Source organism: Ostrea edulis, chromosome 5 (genome assembly GCF_947568905.1).
Source record: "Ostrea edulis chromosome 5, xbOstEdul1.1, whole genome shotgun sequence".
Lineage (NCBI taxonomy): Eukaryota > Metazoa > Mollusca > Bivalvia > Ostreida > Ostreidae > Ostrea > Ostrea edulis.
Genome location: NC_079168.1, coordinates 90295373 through 90321307, shown reverse-complemented (window position 1 = coordinate 90321307; position 25935 = coordinate 90295373). Strand labels below are relative to the sequence as shown.

Below are 25935 nucleotides of genomic sequence, written 5' to 3'. Positions count from 1 at the left end.
TTACCGAATCGATATACTTACCATGATCAGAATGAATATCAAGACAAGAAAATCACAAACAAATTACCATTCCTATCTCCTTGTTTTGACTTTTTAATTATGGCTTGGACAATTGATCCTCTGTGCCACTGTCCCTTGACTCTATTGCCAATGTCCCTTGTGCCAGTTTCCCTTGGTCCCCTTGTCAATTACTGTTATAGGTTACAAGTTAACTAACCAGTTACACATTTAGTTTACCAGTTCACTCTGTCATACTTATTCAGCCCTTATTACCAAATATCAGAGTTACGGGGTTTGCCAACTGGCGCTTATTCTGTCACGGAGTGACCAAAAGCACCCTAGCTTCTACGAACAATAAAACGCGATATTGAGGCCGCTTATTCCGCTTTCTCGCCATGTTATTCAATTATCTTAGTCTACTTTCTAAAGCTTTTATCTGCTATGACTCCTTCTCCGCTCTCTAGAGTATTATTCGGCACTGCCTCCCTTTGCTTGGCAGACTGCAGTTGTTTATATAGCCTAAGAAGAGACTAATTCAAAGGGAAAACTGGGTTAGAATATAGATTGGTCTGTTTCCAAATCCTGGGGATAACAGGATAAAATTACATAAGCTATATGAATTGATTCGAAATCTGATTCACTACATTACCCATCCCTCAAAGTTCATGTGTCCCTAATGAAAGTCAACGAGGATTATTTATCATTATTAGTATTTTTAAGATTTCACATATCAAAAATCATACAATACTTTGACAAAGAAAAACACCAAACAATCCTTACACCCCTTTCTATCAGAAAAGTAAGCATAAATCTCCCATTATATCTGTCACTAAAGTTACTCCTTCCTCCAAGTGGTAATGATTTTCACACTTTCTGTAAAGTTCACTAGATCCGTTTGACATTCTTTATCCTGTATCTGCTTTTTATCTTTTATACGGCTCATATGAACAGAAAATTCGTCGTTGAAAAAACAGTGAGGATGATTGTAACGGAAATGAATGATGATAGTAACGTTAAACTTTCCTTACCATCATCCTCACTGTTTTTTGCAACGACGAATTTCCTGTTCATATAAAAGATAAAATAACACCTGATCGTAATTGTTGCTAGTGTGTGATATTGCTTACCTACATATCATTCGCAAATAAACAATACAAATAGATATAATAAGTAAACGTGGTCTTTCCGGAATTTCCTTCCGCCATCTTGGGATGATAGTAACGATCGTTACTATCATCAGTTTAATACCAGTGTACAAGGCGCGATCGCACAACCATCCGTGTTTGAGTCCTCTTCACTTTTATTTTCATCACTGATGGCGTCTAGAAGAACCTTACGGATATCTCCTTGGTCCTGTTTAACCCATGATTCCGTGTCTGACACACATCCATGACCAGTAATTTCATCTTACTTTGATGACTCGACTGGGGAATCGTCTTCAATGTCATGTTGTCTCTTTAAGTACCTTCTCAAGTTCTTGACAGTTGCAGAGTTAAAAATCACAATGTTTACAAATAGAACAGTTGCTTGCTACATTCACACATGTATCTTGCTAGTTCTTCACGATCATGAAATCGAAAGGGACAGATTGGACACGTTCTACCCTTGCTGATTGTTGTCTTATTATACCACCATCCCCCCCCCCCCCCCCCCCCCGAACGAAGTTCTGGCAGGTATATAGGAATCACTCTGTCTGTCTGTGCAGATTCGTGTCCGGGTCATAACTTCTTTGTTCTTTGACTTAGGCATACCATATTTGGCACACAGGTAGATCACCATAAGACGATGTATCGAGTACCTTCATGGCCTCTACATGACCTTGACCCTTGACCTCAAGGTCAAAATTAAAGGGGTTTTTTTTACAATGGATTCGTGTCCGGGCCATAACTTCTTTGTTCTTTGACATAGGCATACCATATTTGACACATGAGTGTATCACCATGAGACGATGTGTCATATACCTTCATGATCTCCATATGACCTTGACCTCAATGTCAAAATTAAAGGTTTTTACAATGGATTCGTGTCAGGGCCATGACTTCTTTGTTCGTTGACATAGGCATATCATATTTGACATATGAGTGTATCACCATGAGACGCTGTGTCGAGTACCTTCATGACCTCTATATGACCTTGACCTTTGATCTCAAGGTCAAAATTATAGGTTTATGCCATGGATTTGTGTTCGGACTACATCTTCCATTTTCTTCTACAAAGGCATACCATATTTTGACACTCAGGAAAGAGGTCATGTATACCTATTAACAACACCCTTTGGGAGATTGGGGTAAGCGGGGGGTATTCTTAGTGAGCATTGCTCACAGTACATCTTGTTAGTCTTTGACATTTTGATCTGCATTAGACAGAACATGTTAACTACTTGTTTTAACTTTAAACTGCAAAGATAAAATGTTCTACATAAATCTGAATACTCTGTATACAACTAATCAACTACATAGCCAGACATCCATTGGGATGCACGTCTTTCTCTTTGGGATATAATGACTTTACATCACTTTATCCTTCCGTCTCCGAATTCGACTCTAGTGTATTCTTTTCATCAGTTCATTCTGCACTTATAATATCGATGACGTTTTGTCTATTAACAATAATAACTTTAATTCATATATCGATTTGATATATCCATGTGAACTCGAAATAAAGGACACCACAGAGTCGTCCACTTCTGCTTCATACTTAGATATTTTATTGAAAGTAGACAATAACGGCAAACTTACAACTCAACTTTATGACAAAGGGGATGATTTCAGCTTCTCCATCGTCAACTTCCCATATTTATGTAGCAATATTCCATTATCACCTGCATATGGTGTTTATATATCTCAACTGATTCGATATGCAAGAGCTTGTTCTGCGTATAGTCAGTTTTTAAATCGAGATAAGCTACTGACAAACAAGTTGATGGTACAGGGGTTTCAACAGTCTCGATTGAAGTCAGCATTTCGCAAATTCTATGGTCGTTATAACGATCTAATTGGTCAATACAACCTATCATTGGGTCAAATGCTGTCTGACGTGTTTCATACCGATTGTTAAGCCGTTCTTGGCACACTGATTTTGACTGCGAATGACTCCGTTTACCTGATCAGGATATAGGGCTCAGAGCGGGTGTGACCGGTCAACAGAGGATGCTTACTCCTCCTAGGCACCTGATCCCACCTCTGGTGTACCCCGACAATTGTTCTAATGATTCATCAATCCTTGAGCGTAGGTATGCATCTTTCACTGTACAAGGATTTAGCCATTTGTAATTTATGCAAAATCGGTATTTTTACAAAGACAATTAGTGAAGCCCATGGGCTTACCGATGGTTCTATAATATTGTTTTCCAGCATCTTGTCAATGTTTTATCTATTTCCTTTGACCAAATTAATAGGTGCCCAGCGAACTGGTTGTTTATGGGCCCGGCATCTCAGGTATCAATCTGATGTTTCACCAAACTCGTCTCCCTAGATTGTTGTTACCTCTTGTAAACAAAGATTTGTATTTTACAAGAAATGCTGCTACTTCCTTATGTGGATCTGCATATTCCATTTGTTTTTAATCTTCTCAAATGAAGCTTTTTGGCAACATAGAGACAGTGGCACCCATGTCTACTAAGAATTTAACATCTAAGTCATAATATGAACATCTACAAATATGCCGGCTTCCCTTGAACATGATCCAAGTCTACCGGTTGCTTGACTATTTGATCCTTGGGAATAATCCCTACCCTTCTTCGTGCTCTCTGGCTTTTCCTTGGCGCTTGTAAACTCAAGGTTTCTTACCTCAGGACGGTTACGTTTACAATATCCTTTCTGGAGACAAACAAAACATTCTACCTCGCTTAGGTATCTTTTCTGTTGAAGTGACTGTCGACATTACTGTGGCTGATTTGTGCCACTTTACAATTTGTCGTCTTTTCGTTATTTCGAGGCAACAAGACGACAAATCAAAAAGACGACAAAATGATAATTAGCTACTTATCGCCTCGAAATAACAAAAAGACAACAAAATACAGATTTTCCCGTTATTTTGCTATCTGATTTCTAGAAATTCAATATGAAATTTGATGTGTTTTCGATAATTGTTAATTACATTTACAAAAAGGAAACATCTAGAATTATAAATTATTATATTTATGTAATTGTATTTTACTGAAGAAATCTTTTTTTTCTAAATGTTATGCCAGGCATGTTGAATTGGAGGTTAGGGTGGGCAGGGGCCCTGGTCTCTTCACTTTTTACATTTTACTTTTCACGTTATTTTTACATACAAATCACATATTTTCTACATGCAAAGCTCAATTGATTCCCCATCATTTTTAAAGTAGTAGTAAAAGGTGGTTGGTGTTTTAAGTGCTGAATAGAAGAATACGCGCAGTGAACTATCTCCTCCTCTTCTACGATGTATAGGAGGAGATTTGGGTAGAAGTACCCTAAATCCATTTTTTCTTACTTGTCAAGAATTTCATTGCAAGTGTGAAGTGAACTCTGGCTTCCCCCTCCCCTACTCCCCTGAAAATTTTAACAAGCATTTTAATGTCATCATTTTCATTAACACTCTAAGTAAAATACGTTAAAAATGACCTTTGATATCATTGTGATTAGATATAGAAAATTATTTTGTTTCATCGATTGTAACATAGGAAAAGACGTTAAAAGTTTGAGATCTTGTGCCCAATCCTCTGATGTTCAAACCATATGGAGATCATATAAAATAGCAACGTCAGGATGTTAAATACTGAGCATGTAGGGTTGTATTTTTACATCTGACATAAAACACGTTTCGTTTTGCTTTTTAGACTGAAAATGATATATGTATAGAGTTACCTGTTTAAGGTTGGTAACAACAACAGATCACAAATCTTCGGGTTTTTTAATTTAAGCCCTGGAAATCAGACCCAGCTAATAAAACAATCTGTGACCACACCGGTGCAATTACAACGCAAACATCGAATATTTATAATCTGTTAAAAACAACAATTTTTTGCCTGTACTACATGTAATTCAGCAACAGGTGTTTTAAAGTATAACATCCACAATCGTGAAAAGAATATTATAGACATCGATCCCGTCTTGTTCTGTGCGTTGTGGTCACAATGTTAGGACTTTTCTTGTCCGTTTTACGAATGCTACAACTCGGTGTCACAGAGTCTACTGACCCTCCAACTGGTCATCTGCAGCCTTTGGGTGGTCATCGTCAACCCATGACGTCAATCGAAGAACGAGATACTTTTCCTTCTCCGAAAGAAATGTTTGAAAAGTATGTAAAACCTAGTAAGCCGGTCATCTTCCGAGGAATCTTAGAAAAGGGAATGTTTCCAGCGTACAAACTTTGGACTGATTCTTATTTGAGGTAATTTAAAATTGTATGCTTCATTCGGAATAAACCGGTGATGATAAGCAGTCTGAAGCATAGGTCTATATGGGTTGATTGCGTGTCGTTTCACTCCTTTCTATAATAGGTATGACGTGCTACGTGTGCTATTTCGATTTTGAAACTTTGCGCATGCTATACCATTCATCATAAGTCTGTCCCAGCACTGATTAAATAGAAAGCTTCACACTTTTATTCAGTTTGTGAGTAAAATGTCCAGGGTTTACACAACGATAAATTCTTCAAAAAGAATGTTTAATCCTATAATATTGTGTTCTGATATACAGTACGTCCCGTATTGAGCATATCATATCACTAAGGTATCAACATATTTATTCGTATGTGAATCTGTCGCACGCAATATTTTGTGGCACATATTGCAGTGAATGAAAAACGTCGACTTGACAATATTCAGTAGTTCTAATGAAATTAGACTTGCATATTGGATTTCAGTGTTCTGACAAAAACAAAACCATTTATTCATCGTTCATTTATCCACATACAAATGTTTTAAGCTATGAAGTAACAATTGCACGTAATGAACAAACGTACTAAGAACGTGTAGAATGTGCTATATAGTCGAAGTCAAGTGGTGGTAATATACCAGGCGAAAAATCTACAACCCAAATTCTGTGTTTGCATTGAAATTGATCAAATGCGCACGGTTTAGATGTTTCGTTATCATCTTGAGTGATGTGAACATCAATCTTTACGGAAAACGAAAACCTTTCTGAGCATTGGCCATTTAAGCAGCTGTATTTATGTATAGTACATATATGTAGTTCAAAGAAATTCACTGGCCCAAATCCAACGCAAAAAGTAACTTTTATTCAGTTTTGAAAACGAGTTTTAAAGAGAGATAGAATATATATTACACCACTGGCAAGGTTTTGGTCAAAATGAGTTTAAATGTAACAGAAACACTATCTCTATAATTATAATTCTGATTACAGCCATCACTCTAGTGATATTGATGAAAAGCACAGTCCAGATGTCTCGTACATGTAGTGTTTGCACAAGCCCAACCTCAATTTTACTGGACTTGGTTTTCTGCTCTGCCGCGTCATATGACAACAACTCTTGACGTCGGTACTGACTAAAACCCGGTCTCGGTCCCGGTCTTCGGTCTCGGTCCCGTGACTAAAACCCGGTCTCGGTCCCGGTCTTCGGTCTCGGTCCCGTGACTAAAACCCGGTCTCGGTCCCGGTCTTCGGTCTCGGTCTCGTGACTAAAACCCGGTCTTCGGTCCCGGTCCCAGATACTTTTATTCGATAAAAACAGAATATATCAGGATATTTGAGCCCCATTTCTCAATAACTAGGTATGACATCTCATGCCTGCATTCTGATAATAAATTGATCATATTATTTTCTTCTTTCGTAAAATAATATGTGAAAACTCCGGGACCGGTGGGACCGTGAAATAAAAACAATGCTAAAAGCCGGTCCCGGTCTCGACATTTTACATGTACGTGACATTTTGTCCCAAATGATCGCTTTACACTACCTTTTCATAAGAAGATAAGGATGTAGAAGGAAAATAATATATATGTACTTATCCTGGTGTATTTGTTTGTAATTTGCAGTTAGTTTATTTGTTCATTTATTTTATTTCTTCTATTCCAGTCAAAATCAGTTTTCAAAGATTCATGATTTGTATTCCGAACCCGATCTCTTTATATGGGTATATACCAATGAATAATAACTATAAAATATTTCTTCCTTTCTTATTTGATACTTAGTTTTCTTTTTTTTCAGTTGTGGTTCTTTAAGATACAATGCTTTAAAACAAATCCACCTAATAATATATTTATAGTATCTATAAAAGTGTGTCATACATAGAGCACATGTATGCTCACCAAAAATGTCAGATTCTGTATACTTATACAGAAGATACCCTCTGACTTTAGATGATCTTCAAATAATCTATGGTATGTTTTTACTGTAATATTATGTGGTAACTACATGTATATTTATTGTGAATAGTTATATACGTATATGTACATACATACATGTATTAATTATGCTGCACAAAAACTGTTTGTTTCCTATTTTCAAAATATCTTATATTTCAAACTGCATAAATTTGACATAAACTGGCAAATTTACAAACAATGAAATCTACATTTATAAATATGCAAGACATACATGTAAATTCATTTAAGAAATAAATTTCAGTTTTGCCTACTTTTAGCGCTTCGAGAAAAGTATGCCTGCCTGAAGCATTTTATACCCTCGTGTATTTTTACTAACCATTCAAAAGTTATGGCTAAGGTTAAAGATTTTCAAAAGTAGGTCAAATATGAAAGGTGAAGAACTGCATGTAAAGAAAGGTCTTGTCACAAGGAGTACACATGTGAAATATGAAAACCCTATCAACATGCATTCAAAAGTTTTGCCGAAGGTTCACGTTTTTACTGACAAACAGACGGATGGACCCAAAACTATATAAATGCGCCCCGAATATCCGATTACGGGGATATAACAGTTGCTTTTCAAAAGCATCATTCTTGTATTCAGAATCTTTCTGGAAAGGGGCGGGGGAGGGGTTATTGACAAGAGTGCACATTAATTTTGTTTCGCTATCAACAACAATTATTCATCATGTTTCAAAAATTATAATAAAATTTAATATTATTCTAATATTTACATAGAGGCTTTTCTTCCCTGATTAAAACAACTAATATAACATCATACTTTAACAAATTAATGCGATTCTCACGATACACTCGTAAATGAGAGAGAGAAAGAACAGTAACCCGCGTATACATATAACATGTACAGAGACCCGGTTCGGAATACACCAACATGGAATTTGAAAATTTTATCAATTTTTGACCTAAATGAAAAAAGAAGAAGAATTAAATTTGTAAAAACTACATCCAACAGTAAATTACAAACAAATACACCAGGAGAAGTACATATATATTATTTTTATGAAAATGTAATGTAACGCGTTCAATTGGGAGAGAAAAAATCACGTAGTTGAGTTCAAATTTGACATAAGAAGGAAAATTGAATAAAACACAAACATACAATAAATCAGAAACATACATGTGCATACAAAGGAATGTCATTGAATATAACACTCTTATCTTTTTTTAAATAAAAAAGTAGATTCAAGCGGCTATTTAGGAAAAATAAAAAATATCGAGACCGGGACCGGCTTTTAGCACTGTTTTTACTTCTCGGTCCCACCGGTCCCGGAGTTTTCACATATTATTTTACGAAAGACGACAATAATATTATCAATCAACTATCAGAATGCAGGCATGATATGTCATATCTAAATTAACGAGAAATTGGGGCTAAAATATTCTGATGTATTCTGTTTTTATCGAATAAAAAAATCTGGGACCGGGACCGAAGACCGGGTTTTAGTCACGGGACCGAGACCGAAGACCGGGGCCGAGACCGGGTTTTAGTCAGTGCCCTTGACGTCTCAATTTACAAAATTTCAATGTGCTGCATTTAATACGGGTGCTTGTATCAGATTTATCTGCGTATGGTCAGTTTTTAAATCACGGAAGCCTACTGACAAATAAGTTTATGTTACAGGTGTTTGAACAGTCTCGTTTAAAGTCTGCATTTCGCAAATTCTATGATCGTTATAATGATCTAATTTACTAATACAACCTACAGCTGTCATTGGGTAAAATGTTGTCCGGCATGTTTCATACCAGTGGGCCCATCCCCTTTTTTCGCCACAAATTTACAAGGTATTAATAGCATATATAGATGAAAACTCCAGATCTGGCACCCAAGATGACCAAGTATTTTGGCTAAAACTTGACTTTCACACATGCCCCTCCCCCTTCGGTAATCCTGGATCCGCCACTGCATACCAATTGTTAGGCCGTTCTTTACATATAGATTTTGACTACGAATTACTCCCGTTTACCCGATCGTGATATAGAGCTCACGGTGGGTGTGACCGGTCGACAGGGGATGCTTACTCCTCCTAGGCACCTGATCCCACCTCTGGCGTGTCAAGGGATCCGTGTTTACCCAACTATCTATTTTGTATTGCTTATAGGAGATATCTTTTCATTTAAAAACATTTTCTAAGATGGCCGCCAGGATAAAAATGTTGAGGCAGTTAGAAACATCTTTGATGAGTATGTGGAGGATGCCAGATACTTATTTGGCGGCGGCCAGATAATTATCTAGCAATCGCTAGATAAAAATATTTTCTCACCTTGCACAATCCGGCTTCTGTACCTTTGCCATATTTATGTTAAAACCTCGCTAATAATTCAAAGCAACATTGCAGCTCTGTTTGTTTCCATGTAAATAATAACAGAAAACATGTTAGATGTAAAGGCTTGTCATTTGCTAGTATTTAAAATGAGGAAAAATATTATTCCTAAACATTACAAAGTACGCGATGGTCACAGCCTGCAAAGACTTTATTTTGAAGGGATCAAGATGTTTGCGCCTCAGCTGGGACGAAGAAAGTATCATGATAGTACATCAGCTTTCATTGCTTATATTGATGAATTTTCTTTTATACACGTGTTACTATTAGAGCTATTTCGCAAGCGGTTTAATGGTACGAGATGAAACACGTGCATAGGAGAAAAATTAGTCTGGCCTGGAGGTTAGAAAACTTCTTTGAGCACATTCTCATACTCAAACTATGTTCTCTAAATCGTACTTATACTCACACGTGAAGGTTATAAAACTTTTATAAAAGCATTCCCACACTCAAGTGGAGTACATGCTCAAGATTTTTCGAGTATGTTTCATACCCAAAACAAAAATAGCTGAGTTTGAGTATGAGTATGGTAAAAGTTTTATAACCTCCAGGCCAGAACAAGCAATCTGAGAATATTGCGTAAGCAATGCATGTCTCCTATCAGGCGCCCCCATTAATTGACGAATGTGATATTCGAGAGAATGTACATTTAATGTTGTTTGACCCTGAACTAACCTAAAGCATTGGTAATACATGTGAGTCACCATCTTTACCGGTTTCTAATTTAATTAAGAAGTAGGTACAGTTTCTAAAGTCATTTGGCCCAAAATATCGATGATTTCACTTGGAGCTCAAACTCTGGGATTCAAATAAGGAATGGATTAGCAAACCCAAAATGCGTTCAGTTTGATCAGCAAAATGGTTTGTGTCATATGACGAGAGCTAGAAGTTGACATAAAATTGCAAAAATGCCATTTTCAATGAAAATATCCACAAATTTAGGTAGTTTTCTTCTCAGAAAACATACAGCGCATGCGTCGAGCAAATTCATATTCAAGTATGTTTTTCATCTTAAAATAATACACAATATATATCATTTTCATTTTGCTCGACAAATGCGCACATCTTTTCCTGAGCAATAATCTGTATGACATTTGACAGTTTTCAAGCTTATTTTGAAAAAAAAAGGCGGGAAATGTCTTAACCATGATGTCATAATGCTATCCAATTAGGAATATCATTCCGATTTTGTTAAGGTAGAGATTGATAGGTTGATGCTAAAAAAATTAACCATTGAATTTTTTTTATTTTGATATATGTTTATGATGAAGCTTCGATATAAAACATAATAAAAAATCAATGTAGGTAATCGACCTTGTTTTTGAGAAATATGGCGATTTTAACAACACCTTCTTTAGTCCTTGTAAAGCGTAAAAAGTGAAGAAAAATAAGTAGAGAGCAATATACAAATAGAGCTATAACATTTTTATTGTAAAAAGGATCATAACTTGTCATATATGGTTCCAAACAACCTTTCACATAATTGTATATTACACATCAATTTCAAGTTCAGCAATCATTATTAACATGCAACAACATTACTTCAACAGAGCTACATTGGCCAATTACCTTAAAACAGTGCACAATATTTGCACACAGGGTCGTACCTTTGCTTAAGCTGCAAAAAAATTACCCATCAAATTTCTTATTTTATTTCATTAAGTGGTCAGTCTATTAGTAAGTAATATATATGAAAAAAATTATACACCATAATGGGGTTCAATATGGAACTAGCAAAAAATTCCTAACCCCACCCCCTTTTAACAAATTACACATTTTCGTAAGAAAAAGGGTTATTAAAAGATGTTGTAAACAATCCATCAAAAACTGCTTGCTGAAATTCGAAGATTCTTTGTAATACCTTTTTTAAATTAATAAATATAATACAGAAAGTATGTATTTCAAATTTTAGCTTATATTTTGTTGTAGTTCTCGTTGTTGACCTTTGTGCACTTACACTCAGAATATAGATTTATCATACGTCATCATATTTGATGATTAATATTAAGAGTTTTCTCAAATAAAAATCCCCACAAAAAATTGAAATACAATTTATATTTGTTAAAACAAATGTCTCCATTACATCCCAACCCCTTTAATATACTGCATGGTATGGAGGAGAAAGAATGAGCAGGAACATAGACGTCATGAATATGCACTCGGTGCATTGAGAAGAAAGATTCAGCCAGCAGAGATAAACTACTGACCTTTTTATAACTTAGAATGTTTAAGCATTCCCAAATTACCTCTTTGAATAATCAACAATGACACTTCCTCTATATTTATACAATATTATTGTCTTTAAAAAAGACATGTAATACATGAGTACATGTACTTGTTTTCCATTAAATTCACACTTTAGTATGTTGCACAATATATCCATTGCTCTGGGCTCACAAATACATTATTGATTTTATCCAAGTCCCACATTTTGCAGAAGTTCTTGAATTTTCTCTGTAACCTGTGAAGTTGTGGGGTCCAGGGGATATGACATCATCAATGTAAATGAAGTACCTGTTATAAAAAATATATTCTGTATATTCAAATATTGAAAAAAAGATGAATATCTAATATACTAAGAATTGTCTTTATAAATGTCTGGTGTTAAAATGAAAAATTCTATCTTACTAAGATAGAAAATATTGTACCTTTCTTGCTGATTTTCATGGCAAATTGCTGTTGAAGTTGTTGACTGGAAGCCCATTTCAACTTGCACTGGTCCTTAGGATGATGCTTAGAAAAAAAATCATCATAATTAATATTTGCACAGTCAGTATTAATCATTAATTATACTGTGTCAGACAATGTCAATTTTAAAATCGTGTGTCTCAATGCATGTTTAGTGAACTTTAAAATGCTGATATATTGAAAATTACACACATAACATGTATTTTATTATGTTAATTTTTAAAATCTTGTCTGAAATCAGTATTACATATGTAACACTACATGTATGTTAAATGTGTGCAGTGCAGCAATGTGAACTCTTGCAGTAGTAGTACATCTGCATGATTGCTATTTATTTCATATTGTTATAGTTACCTTCTATTTAAACTGTACATACCCTCCCACCCCCCGGGTCCTTAATGAGGTGAATAAACATCATAATTATCATATTACAATATGAGATGACAGATATGTTTTCATAAACTGCCAGTTCATTCTAATAATATCAAAACAAGTCAACTCTAGATTTATCAGACCTGTCTCCTTTACGGAGTGTGGGTCAAGAGAAGGACATCCATATCTTATTTTCATACAATACATTTATTTGCCTATGAGGGGGGCTTGTGATTTTACAAATATTTTAAATAAAGTTTTGTAGACCTACATGCTTGCATGAAACATGAAACCCCAGATTTGAAATATCTCTTAGGTCAATGAAATTTCAAGATACTATAAGTACTATCATTTATACCAAATAGAATTTTAGTGCAACACCCCCCCCCCCCCAAACTTGTGAGAGCCCTATTTTTTTTCAAATCTGGCATATACATGACATCCATTTACAATTACATGCACATGTAGGAGTTATATTTTGGGCACATATGGAATACATAAATGCACAAAAAATGAAACAGCTCCAAATTGTGCGTTTATAGATGTTATTATAAAATCGCGTTGTGAAATAGCAGAGGAAAAGTGGGTTGAATACAAATTCAATTTGCCATTTTTTTCACTTACCAAACGAAATTATGATTTCGTTGTCCACGTTGAATGCATCCATCGAATTCCTCTTCTCAGAAGAAACTTTGTTTAAACTCTCAATGACTACATAAACAGTATTGAAACTCGCAGCACTCGGACACCACGATCACGCTACATCAACAACTTTGTTTACGTAGCGCAGCTATGCATGGTGGTGAATTTCGTGAGGTAAAAAGTGCCATTCTGCACGGACGAAACATTTAGTCCACTATTATTACATTGACGTATTCCTAATCTAAACTATGGCCAAATTTCTATATCTTTCGTCGAGACGACCCTCTCAATCATCGATTCAGTCACAGCAACTTGTACTTTCGGAACCCCTTCTTGTTTTTCAACTACTCTATGGCGATGTACGGAATTCCGAAAAATAATTTCACGTGAAAATACACGATTTTTACTGATCACGTGGTTGCTATCGGTCTCTACCTTAACACAGTATACCTGGCATATATTTTACTTTCTTAAAACGCTGATTAAGGTTAATTCCAGACACATTTTATAGAGAGAGAAAAATGTTGGGCCTTTTTATGTATACAACCGTACCTTGTTTCGTTGTTCATACAGTTGATACATGTATTTTTTATGAGAGATGAAAAAGTCCTATTCAGAACTTTATAATTCTTAAATTCAATTTATAAACATGTAGTATGCATCCTCAATGTCACACAGCAGATTTGTGTCTGTTAACTATAATTATCAAAACAACCAAGAAAATGTGGTACTCCGTCATCGTGCGGCGTACCGTATGTCTAGTTTCAATGCAGCTCATAAAGCAAATCTTGATTGATACCGTTTTTGCAAAATATACGTGGGGAAAAACCGTGCAAATGAAACACAAAACAACACATCGATATGATATTCATATCTGCATTTTAAATACTTATTAAGGACTTTTGAACTTTGTTTTTAATACTACTTACTATCCACTATTTTAGGGCAGATTGCGAATACCCACGCTTTCACATTCTCTCACCAGAGGGCGCGTTACGCAAGTTTCACATGATAGTGCGAGGAGCGCACGGAACTCTGGGTAGAGAATGGCGCTTTCAGTCGGATTACAGGAATGCAGTAAATTGAGTACTGCTGACCAGACTTCACTGACCGACTACAGAAAAAATCTTCGCGTGATTAATCGATTATATATATATATATATATATACATTGATATGCTCCTTTTGCGATTAATGAGCTTGAAATGTTAAATTAATGAAGTAATTATTTACACAATCAATTATCTCGATCCTTTCAAAACAAAATCTTTGTAGACCCTATACTTGAAAATTTACCTGCAATTATCAGTGTTTTTGTCGGAAATAAACCCCTGGTATTTCAATGTTTGTATACGTACATTAATACCAAGTGATCTTTAATCTTTCTTAAAACAAATCCTTATCATAAAAGAAACAAGTTAATAATGTCTAATATGGATTTTCTGGAATATAAAGAAAATCAGCATGGGGCGATTTCTGTATAATCAGTTTTACAATCATTCGTCCTGAATTTGATTCTTGCAGGGAACACTATGGGTCAGAGACAGTTGATGTGGAAACCGGGAAAAAAGAGAACAGACGTGGCAACATGTTGAGAATCACTATGTCCGAGTTTCTGGACAGATATCCAAAGGACGATATTTACATGGTCTACGACGCATCTGAGGGAATGACCAGTCAGTTTAAATACATACAATATAAATACAGCCCAGCAGTTAATCAGTCAGTATAAATACAGTCCAGCAGTTAATCAGTCAGTATACAGTCCAGCAGTTAATCAGTCAGAATACAGTCCAGCAGTTAATCAGTCAGAATACAGCCCAGCAGTTAATCAGTCAGTATAAATACAGTCGAGCAGTTAATCAGTCAGTATACAGTCCAGCAGTTAATCAGTCAGTATAAATACAGTCGAGCAGTTAATCAGTCAGTATACAGTCCAGCAGTTAATCAGTCAGTATAAATACAGTCGAGCAGTTAATCAGTCAGTATACAGTCCAGCAGTTAATCAGTCAGTATAAATACAGTCCAGCAGTTAATCAGTCAGTATAAATACAGTCCAGCAGTTAATCAGTCAGTATACAGTCCAGCAGTTAATCAGTCAGTATACAGTCCAGTAGTTAATCAGTCAGTATAAATACAGTCCAGCAGTTAATCAGTCAGTATACAGTCCAGCAGTTAATCAGTCAGTATACAGTCCAGTAGTTAATCGGTCAGTATAAATACAGTCCAGCAGTTAATCAGTCAGTATAAATACAGTCCAGCAGTTAATCAGTCAGTATACAGTCCAGCAGTTAATCAGTCAGAATACAGTTCAGCAGTTAATCAGTCAGTATAAATACAGTCCAGCAGTTAATCACTAAGTATAAATACAGTCCAGTAGTTAATCAGTCAGTATACAGTCCAGCAGTTAATCGGTCAGTATAAATACAGTCCAGTAGTTAATCAGTCAGTGTACAATCCAGTAGTTAATCAGTCAGTATAAATACAGTCCAGCAGTTAATCAGTCAGTATAAATACAGTCCAGTAGTTAATCAGTCAGTATACAGTCCAGCAGTTAATCAGTCAGTTTAAATACATACAATATAAATACAGTCCAGCAGTTAATCAGTCAGTATAAATACAGTCCAGCAGTTAATCAGTCAGTATAAATACAGTCCAGCAGTTAATCAGTCAGTATACAGTCCAGTAGTTAATCAGTCAGTATAAATACAGTCCAGCAGTTAATCAGTCAGTATAAATACAGTCCAGCAGTTAATCAGTCAGTATACAGTCCAGCAGTTAATCAGTCAGAATACAGTCCAGCAGTTAATCAGTCAGTATAAATACAGTCCAGTAGTTAATCAGTCAGTATACAGTCCAGCAGTTAATCGGTCAGTATAAATACAGTCCAGTAGTTAATCAGTCAGTGTACAATCCAGTAGTTAATCAGTCAGTATAAATACAGTCCAGTAGTTGATCAGTCAGTGTACAATCCAGTAGTTAATCAGTCAGTATAAATGCAGTCCAGCAGTTAATCAGTCAGTATAAATACAGTCCAGTAGTTAATCAGTCAGTGTACAATCCAGTAGTTAATCAGTCAGTATAAATACAGTCCAGCAGTTAATCAGTCAGTATAAATACAGTCCAGCAGTTAATCAGTCAGTATAAATACAGTCCAGCAGTTAATCAGTCAGTATAAATACTCGACTAAAACTACGACTAAACTACAAAAGCTTATAACAAACGGAACGTCTGCATATTAAAATTATCGAGTGTAATACCAGGTATGTGACACGTTTTGTTTGTTATAAGCTTTTGTAGTTTAGTTGTAGTTTTAGTTTCTTTATTTCTCTATGTAAATATTCTACCGTCCTGAAGAAGGGACAAGTCATCCCGAATTTGACAATTCACATGACAAACACTATATGCCCCGGCCATATTCATGGCGGGGCATGACTAAATGAAATGACTGTCAAGGCCACAATTTTGTTACGGAGAGACAGCATGACTCGAAGGGCATCTTTTGCACAAAAAGTTTAAATATATCAAATTCCAAAGATACTTTAAAGTCAAGGTACCCACATATACAAGTATCCCTGATAGTAACATCATTATTCTTCCCTATGTAAGGTACCCACATGTACAAGTAACATCATTATTCTTCCCTATGTAAGGTACCCACACGTACAAGTATCCCTGATAGTAACATCATTATTCTTCCCTATGTAAGGTACCCACACGTACAAGTATCCCTGATAGTAACATCATTATTCGTCCCTATGTAAGGTACCCACACGTACAAGTATCCCTGATAGTAACATCATTATTCTTCCCTATGTCTATCTACTTAAACGGATTGACATCAAATATAGGAATGAATTTAATTTATAGCATACAATAATATTTATATTATACAAAATATACGCTTTCATCAAATTGTTGATAAGAGTGATATGGCCTTATCTCAAGATTATGTGAGAACTTGCGTCATGTTAATCAGTAATCACACAGTAAACCGTTTGATTGACACCTTTTATACATGTATATTTAAGAGAGTGCATAGTCAATTCATCATTCTACCTTATATCATCTTCTGAAGATGGCTGTACTCACTTTTGTTACAGAGGAAATAAACATGCCGTCAATGTTGCTTTGTGGGGGTTTCCAGAAAATGGTACAGAATGTCATCATGTGGTTCAGCAGCGGAGGCACAAAGTCTGTGCTACACAACGACGGTCTGGACAATGTCAATTGCCTGATTGATGGCGAGAAATACTTCGTCATGATCGACAAGGTACACAATCAAAAAAAAAAAAAAAAAAAGGGCAACTCCCATTTATGATTGGTGTAATTATGTTGTTTTTTGGTATTAAAAACCCGGATAATTTGTAATTACGTTGTGTTTGGTAATATACACACGGATAATTTGTAATGCCGTTGTTTTTGATAATATAGACACGGGTAAGGTTATGGTAATATAGACACGGATAATTTGTAATGTCGTTGTTTTTGGTTATATAGACACAGATGTAATTACGTTGTTTTCGTAAGACCACACATAACACATTTCACACATACAGATGTAATTACGTTGTTTTCGTAAGACCACACATAACACATTTCACACATACAGATGTAATTACGTTGTTTTCGTAAGACCACACATAACACATTTCACACATACAGATGTAATTACGCTGTTTTCGTAAGACCACACATAACACATTTCACACATACAGATGTAATTACGTTGTTTTCGTAAGACCACACATAACACATTTCACACATACAGATGTAATTACGCTGTTTTCGTAAGACCACACATAACACATTTCACACATTGTGGTTATCCTCTCGCAACAAAAGTTGCTGGTTCAAATGCTCTTTAGATTAGGTGCACCTATAATTGGACTTCCTTCAGAACTCTTCTGTTATGGGGCAAATTTTCCGTCATCATGATGAATACTGGCGGTGTGCCGTTTTGTGAACAATTTTCGTTGAGTGTCCGCATGCATGAATTAAGCTCGATTTTGGGGTCCGAGAACATTAGGTCTACTTCACCCCCATCCATTGTTGAGCACTCCCTTTCTACAATAATAGCTTTCATTGTATAGTAACACCGAGTATCGTCTGATGTACATCGCCAGGTCGGATTTGAGGGGGGGGGGGGGGTGTCTGTCGCAGATCTACATGTATATGAAAAAAATTCAAACACTGCACGTTAGTAATGATACTTCGAACATTAACTTACAGTTTGAAATACATCCAATTGGACGTTACATTCATAGACTTTTTAAAAATGCCCAGTTGCAAGAGGATGCTTCCCCTTAAGTTACCCTTGTCAACGTTGCTTTACTGGGGTATATCAAGTAATTCTTTCATAATTTGAAGAAAACAATTAAGTCTTCCCTAGTATTTTTCGTGTTAATTTTCTCTCTCCATCGAGTAAAACTTTGCGGATTTTTTTAAACAGAAATACAAGGCAGACGTGGAAAACGCAGGTTGGGTTAAAAATGGGGCATACAGTAATGTGGATGTAGAGAAAGTGGACCTGTACAAATTTCCGAAATTTCGGGATTTACCTTGGTATGAAATTAAGATGCATAGGGGAGATTGTCTTTTCATACCATACAAGTAAGTAATATTATAATCTTCTATGCAAACTGCTCTAGAGTTGAAATGGGAGTCTTTTTTCAGTGTGATAAATTATACACGTATCTGTTGTCCCTAGTTTGCCCTGCTTTTAGGGCAGTTGCCGAAATTGTCAGACTCAGTAAGACCCAATACATATTTTACCAGTGATTGTTTTAAAATATCGTTCAAAAGAGTGTACAGATGCACACACTACCAAAATAACATGAAGACCGTTCACAGAAAAAAGCTCATTAAAAAAGATACCATGAAGCCTTTAATTTGGTCATAGCAAACTATGATTTGATTATAGCAAGTTACATTAGTAATTTGGTTGTAGCAAGCAAGGAAAGAATGTAACATTACATTCGTTTTCTCAAGCGCAGATGGTTTCATCATGTAGACTCCAGAAAAGGACGGAATTTTGCTATAAACATTTGGTTCCACCACCTCAAAAAGTTCAACGAGAGTGACTGCAGCAATGTTAACCCAGACGAACAGAAATTTGTGTCCGTATCTCAGTTTAAAAGAGGAAATGGCGTGAGCGAGTTTAGGTAGGTTTCAATTTTTATTCAGTTAAGCATTGACTGAAATCTTTTTTTTTTCTTTTTAAATGTACGTGTGTGTAATACAATACTGTTGAATTTACCATATTACTGTACCTCCATTTCAGAGAATTCCTCTCGGGTGAACTAGAAGACCTAGAGTCGATGGATTTACAAAGTTTTGAAAACCTTTTAAAGTCGACTGGATATCTACAGCGAAAGGAAATTGAAAACGTAGATTTGCATGTATTTCAACCGTGAAAGATAAATTTGTGAAAATACAATGTCATCATAAATACGTATACATATATTTTGTGGGCAACAAATTGAATAACACGCATTTATATATCCTTTGGCTTATATTGACAGAACAACCAATACTGTTCAATATCGGGTTTAATCGATTCTCCATAGATACAAGAATTATGCTGAATGTGTCGTGTAAAACTATCAGCGTCCTCAGAATTTAGGCTAAAATGACCTATAATCTAGCAGCACTTGATCAATTCATTAACTAGCAGTTGGTCGCTTTATTTGGAACATTTTAATCACAATGGGAAATTAGTTCCATGTGTTCATTTATGTACTTAGACAGTTCTCATGTGTACTTTTTATACTCTGTGACAGACTAATGTAGTAGAAACCCAGCAACAGAACCAACGAGTTAAAATACCAGATCTTTGTACTTGTATCACACGGAACATAAGTTTATGCAGACATCAATTTAACTATAATTTTCCTACATGCCTTATACGTTTTTGAAAAAATTTGACAACAATATTTAATGAACTAGACTTATATAATTCAAATTACTTCCATTTAATAGAATATTATTTATGCAATCTTCCTTTCAGCTATTTAAACTGATAGACGCCGATAAAGACGGCAAGGTGACAGAATACGAGTTGGAGCTGGCTGATATAGAAAAGGCTTTGATGGAGATTCCAGCAATACAAAGACTTCTAGAGGATGACAGTATTGAAGAGGAGGACCGTGAGGATGACGACCATTTGTCTCCCGACGCCGATAGAAAAATACAGAAAGACAACGACCATCTTGTCAATTTCCGTAATGCCCCCAAGCAGAACATGAATAAAAAAGCGGAACTTTAAAAGTCGTAATCAAAATCTTCTTCAAAGATACCATTTAATCTTTGTTTGCCTTGTCGCTCTTTGTTATCCCCACGCAGTAGAATCACTTGATATATAGTAGTAACTTGTGTGCACAGCTAGAATATATATATATATATATATATATATATATATATATATATACACACACCGGTATGTCTACTTGTACATATATATATATACTGTACAATGCTTATAATTAATTTTTTTTTTAAACCAACCAATTAGTATTATGCACTTTTAAGTAAGAGAAATCTAGAAATACTTTTGAAAATTAAAGTTTTAATTATAATATATTGTTTGTTAATTTGATGTCCCCTTCGAGAATTTTAGACCCATATCACCGTGTACGTAGATGAAGTGCCACAAATTAAGATCTACCCGTATGTATGACGCCCAAGGTCGCATTGTTTAGCGAGAGTTCTTTAACGTGCCAGCGCCTGTCGTGACACAGGATTGGTTTTCAAGGCCTCGTCGGAACTGAATTTATTTCTCGTCACAATTACACAATTGTATACAGAGATTTAGTATTTCATATAAAAGTGATCGTAATAAATCACTGTTTAAGGAATGCGTGATTATGGAGATTGGCAACATATGCAATTTTAGATTCGAGTTGTCATTAGGCCAGGGAGCATAGTTTATTAATATTTCTTATAAAGGAACATAATTTTCTTAGAAAAGATTGCTTGTTTGAATTCATTATATTTTTTTAATGTAATAATAATTTTGTTTCGATGATAAATATTGTTTTCTTACATCAATCAGAGACTTGCAATTAAACAAACTACATTGAAATTCATCACCAATTTCATTTAAATCACATTTATTACAATGTCTTGTTTCTCTGGGTTCGTTTCGCCAGCGTCCACTTTCAATAGGCAAGTGATGATTACAGGTTCGAATTTACAAAAGGTTATAGCATCTTTTCTGGGTAGGATATCCCGCCAAATTTTAATTCATCCTGTTCATAGTTTTTGATGGCATTTTAATGTCAGAATTCCACTTTTGCTTGAGTTGATCGAGTAAAATAAGTTTTGCTTTTGACTTTAGCCAGTTTGGATTACATGCGTTATTTTGCCAAATGTTTGAGAGTCTGCTATTGATATTGGAGAAGTTGTTGAACCAAGTAATCTCTTTGGTGTATTGGTTTATAACATTGAACACATAACATTGCGTCCAAAAGACCCGCGACCCTCAATTCTAAATGTCGAGCGTTTTGCGATCAGTATATACATTCAATTGGTTTATCAGCATAACATTTTCATTGTACATTCATGCACAGGTATCCGAATTCTAATCAATAAATTGGAAAAATACCCATTTTCTTTCTCTCTCTCTCTCTCTCTCTCTATATATATATATATATATATGCACAGACACACACACACATATATACACATTGTATATTATATATATTACTCTCTTATACCCACACTCTAAATAGAGTATTTTTCCTATTTTGCTCTAACGTTCATGGATATTTAGCAGCCACTGAATGGTATTTGGGATTAGCGCCTACTGTAACATGGGACCTCACTTTTAGAGGTCTCATCCGCGTGACCCATAACTTCCACTTGGCAGTGTGGTTAGGGAAGACATCTAACATTGTCCGTAGGCTCTCGGCACTAGAAGTGAGTGTTTGGGGATCTTTCGGATAAACAATGATATCGATGGCATTATAAAGAACTCTTATTGTTATTGCTGTTTGCGCCATGCGAAGGTTCAAATATGTGGCATTTCTCTTATACCCTGTAGTGTGTGACGTCCCTATATTGGTGAAAATTTATTCACCGTCACCGAAAACAACAAGCACAAGCGAAGAGAGTGCCCTATCGAATGAGCGGAGCTAAACTGCAACAGTCCCAAGAGATAAATAGCTGGATACCAGTAACCAGTCCTTCTCTTGTACTTACTTGGTTTGGAATTTGTAAAGAAAGGAAGACAGAATGTATCTATGCTGTTAAAAATTCCATAAAAGAAATATACATGCAACTATAAGTATCTGTATGACACGAACTTCCCCACTAACATTCGGGTTTCAAATACTTGATAGTCCAAGGATCTGAAAAAACATTGGGTGCAAATAAAAAAAAAAAAAAGAATATCATATTAGTGCTTTTCTTGCATCTTGCAAATCAGTCGTCATATTGATCTAGAAAACTAAATTAAACTAGTTTTTAAGGTCATGCAAGTGCAAGGTGGATATTTCTATCTGAAACACATTTACTGCTTAGAAGTATAGTTCATGCAACATCATTTCCTGTAGTTGATACTAAGTACATTGACACCATAATGTAGAGAAATACACTATCAGCTGTTGTACCACTATTTAAGCATGCTTTTTTCTTCTCGTATGTAAATTCTATGCGTTTGTTTTTTAATCGCAAAATTTTGTGATTGTTTATTACTGATATTCAATTATATTAAGTGATATAGACTGAATCTTGTTACATAACCTTGTGTTCATGTTTTTGAGACTCAGCTGTTTTAACTGATTATTCTTGTATATAATTGTTTGTATCAAATGGAAGGCCCTGGGGAAGAATAGTGCGTGCACTAATCAAGTCATCTTCTTGAAATAAAGTATTATTATATTATCATCATTATTGATGAGACAGCATGTTCATGTACATATGTAATACAATAAACACATTGATTGCTGAAATACATTACTAGTTTCAGTTCCTGATAAATAAGCACTTTCAGTTCACTTTAAAAATCTGATAACCAAAATGAATTTTATTTTTTGTTTAGATTTACATATGTAAGTCATAATGCGACTATTATGCAAGAGTTTATCTATCATGTGTTGAAAGTTCAACTGTTTATTCAAATTAATATTACTAATAAATGTTCATTCATATTAATAGAATATTCAAATACATGTGTCAGAAAAGGGAAGGTGTGTGCTATCTACTGCATCTTCCAACCCAACAAAATAAAAAACTTATACACAATGAAAGGATAAAGAATTTTCAAAAAGCTTTATTGAAGTTCTCCTACCATACCAATATTATACCTGTATCACGCGTACATGTACAGTATTGTGATGAAGATGATTTGAAACTTTCATATCATAAGTCATATGTGTAACAAAGAGGAATTCTTATAACACATTCGAAGTAAATATGATGACAAATATCAACTCCAATGTGATCTGCTTTTAAGAAAGCAAATCATATGAATCAAACCTACACATAACTAAATCTAAATGTGACACATATTTTGTTCTAAAACTCTTTGGCATGAATATGAATGACTTGTTAACACCGCACAGATGATTCAATAAAACAAAGTTTCATACTCTGCACTTAACATTTGAAAGACAGTGGCAACTTGAAAATTGTAGCACTCAATAATTTACAATACACATGAACTTGTCAAAATACAATTCATTTCTCATCTTTTGGACCAAACAGCCTTACTCCAAACAACCTATCATAGAAGGACTTGTCATCATATCGGTTGTCATCACTTCGTCCTGGACTTCCTGCTGGATGATCTGGGGGTAACATTGGCTGACTGGAATTTCTTGGGGAATGGCCCCACTTGTCATAAAAGTCTTTTTGACTTCCTACAAAAAATATGAATATTGTGCTCAAATTGTCTTGAATAAAGGTAACTGTATATTTCTAACCACAGTTATGACTGTATACTATGTTATTGATTCAATCTCCTTCACTATTAAAAACACACATTTCACACCCTATTCAAATTAGTGTTCTACAGAAGTATCAGTTGATCAGGACGGTGAAATCAACTTGACCCTTGATTTAGTGACTTCACCTTGATCCACATTAGTGTAGGTTTCTGTTGTTTCTGGGATTCCTGAGGGGTCCACTTTGGTGGTCACAGTGTGACTTTGTTCTCCTATTGTCCGAGTCACAGTTGTCTCCTCTCGACCTGAGGAGTCTCTTACTGTCTTCTTTTGCTCTATTTTCTGAAGAACACAATTGGTTTAACTAAAATGTTTCATCAGTATTAAATGCTAGCCTTTCAACTTGAAATAATTACATTCACTGAATCTTTTCTCTTATATTTCTATTGAAATTGACATTGCTTTCATCTAGGACAATGAATACATGTTTGTTGCAAACTACATGTAGTTCGATCCGGTTTTTAGTACCACCTGTCCGTGTAATCATTACTAAATATGGAGTGTCATCAATGTCAAAGGGTGCATTGGCTGTTCCGTTTAGCGTAACGAATGGGTCAATCATATGATATTTTAATACTTAAATCTCATTTATATTTCATCGGGAGATGAAGGTAGCAATCAATGCAGAAAAATTTACAAAAGCCGCATAAGCATTTTATTGTTTAAATAATAACCTATATACTCATCAAAAGAAACAAGTTATATATACCTTCATACATTACTGATAATACAAATTACCCCAGTCTCCCATTGTTATAATACCCCTATCATACAAATAACTTGGATATTTATTCCCTTTAAATTAAGATCAGCAGTTTCTGACTTAAAATACTTTCAAATTTTGATAAATGAGCTGATCTCAAAAGGTTGGTGAGCAGTCTGAGATATAAGGAAGGCTTTTTCCCGCAATAAAGGAATACCTATTAATTATCTAATGTGCATTGTTATATTTATATACAGAATATATTATATGGACTGCGACTAGTAATGCAAGGGTCCCGGATCCAAGTCCTGGTCCAGCTCAAAATTTTCTCCTTTTTCTATACTACAGTATAATCAAATGACAGCCAAAAAGATGGACATTTACTTGGATAGAGTTACATAAGAACTTGGGTTATAACAATTTACACTCATTTATTCTGCTGTCTTTAACAATATTAATTTTATGAACCTTAACTCAATCTTGGAAATAAGACACAGTGCAAAGTACAACGAGAGTATGCCTAGCTTCGTTACCCCGTCAGCTCCTCGTATGGTGGTTACTGAGATGCTACTTCCTCTGCTGAAGAATCCACCTGTCTGCGGCGCCGATGACACAATTCCAGAGTTTGGATCAGAGAATACTTTTGCTAGGTCAATGTCCTTTGCTTCTTTGTCTAAGTCTATCAAAATTAATAAGAACTCCTGAGTAATTTGAAAGTACAAAATCGGTCAACGTCATGCAAACCAAGAACTACCTAAACATATGGCATTTCACCTTCATTATTCAATACAAAATTATTTTTGAATTGCATGTAAATTGATTCTTATCATGTTTCTTGGTTGTGCATGATAATTTGAAGAATTATTTGTCAATTCTGTATATTCCAAATGATTTGATGGTAGCTTTGTTTTTTTGAAGAGGGTTATAAAGTTTCGAAGAAAAAAATCAA

The 25935-nt window shown here is 35.2% G+C and overlaps 2 protein-coding genes and 1 long non-coding RNA gene across 3 annotated transcripts in view; 1 reads left to right on the top strand and 2 right to left on the bottom strand.

The window, feature by feature from the left end:
• The first annotated feature begins 4979 nt into the window (after positions 1 to 4979).
• Positions 4980 to 20914, top strand: LOC125650834 (bifunctional peptidase and arginyl-hydroxylase JMJD5-like). Its single transcript, XM_048879379.2, has 7 exons — positions 4980 to 5358; positions 14862 to 15013; positions 17441 to 17610; positions 18790 to 18950; positions 19334 to 19501; positions 19621 to 19726; positions 20347 to 20914. The coding sequence occupies exons 1-7, from the start codon at positions 5102 to 5104 to the stop codon at positions 20602 to 20604; spliced, it is 1272 nt and encodes a 423-aa protein (XP_048735336.2). The 5' UTR covers positions 4980 to 5101; the 3' UTR covers positions 20605 to 20914.
• LOC130046675 (uncharacterized) lies at positions 11875 to 13662 on the bottom strand. Its single transcript, XR_008795680.1, has 3 exons — positions 13321 to 13662; positions 12285 to 12369; positions 11875 to 12150 (listed from the first exon to the last, which is right to left on the bottom strand). It is a non-coding gene; the product is annotated as an uncharacterized LOC130046675 (long non-coding RNA).
• A 2680-nt stretch (positions 20915 to 23594) lies between the features above and the next one.
• LOC125650835 (HCLS1-associated protein X-1-like) overlaps positions 23595 to 25935 on the bottom strand; it is a 6907-nt gene continuing 4566 nt past the window's right edge. Inside the window, exons 5-7 of the mRNA XM_048879380.2 lie at positions 25520 to 25665; positions 24412 to 24565; positions 23595 to 24199 (exon numbers count right to left, since the gene is read on the bottom strand). Of these exons, the coding sequence (XP_048735337.2) occupies positions 24018 to 24199; positions 24412 to 24565; positions 25520 to 25665 (482 nt within the window). The 3' untranslated portion in view covers positions 23595 to 24017. The remainder of the gene's footprint in view (positions 24200 to 24411; positions 24566 to 25519; positions 25666 to 25935) is intronic.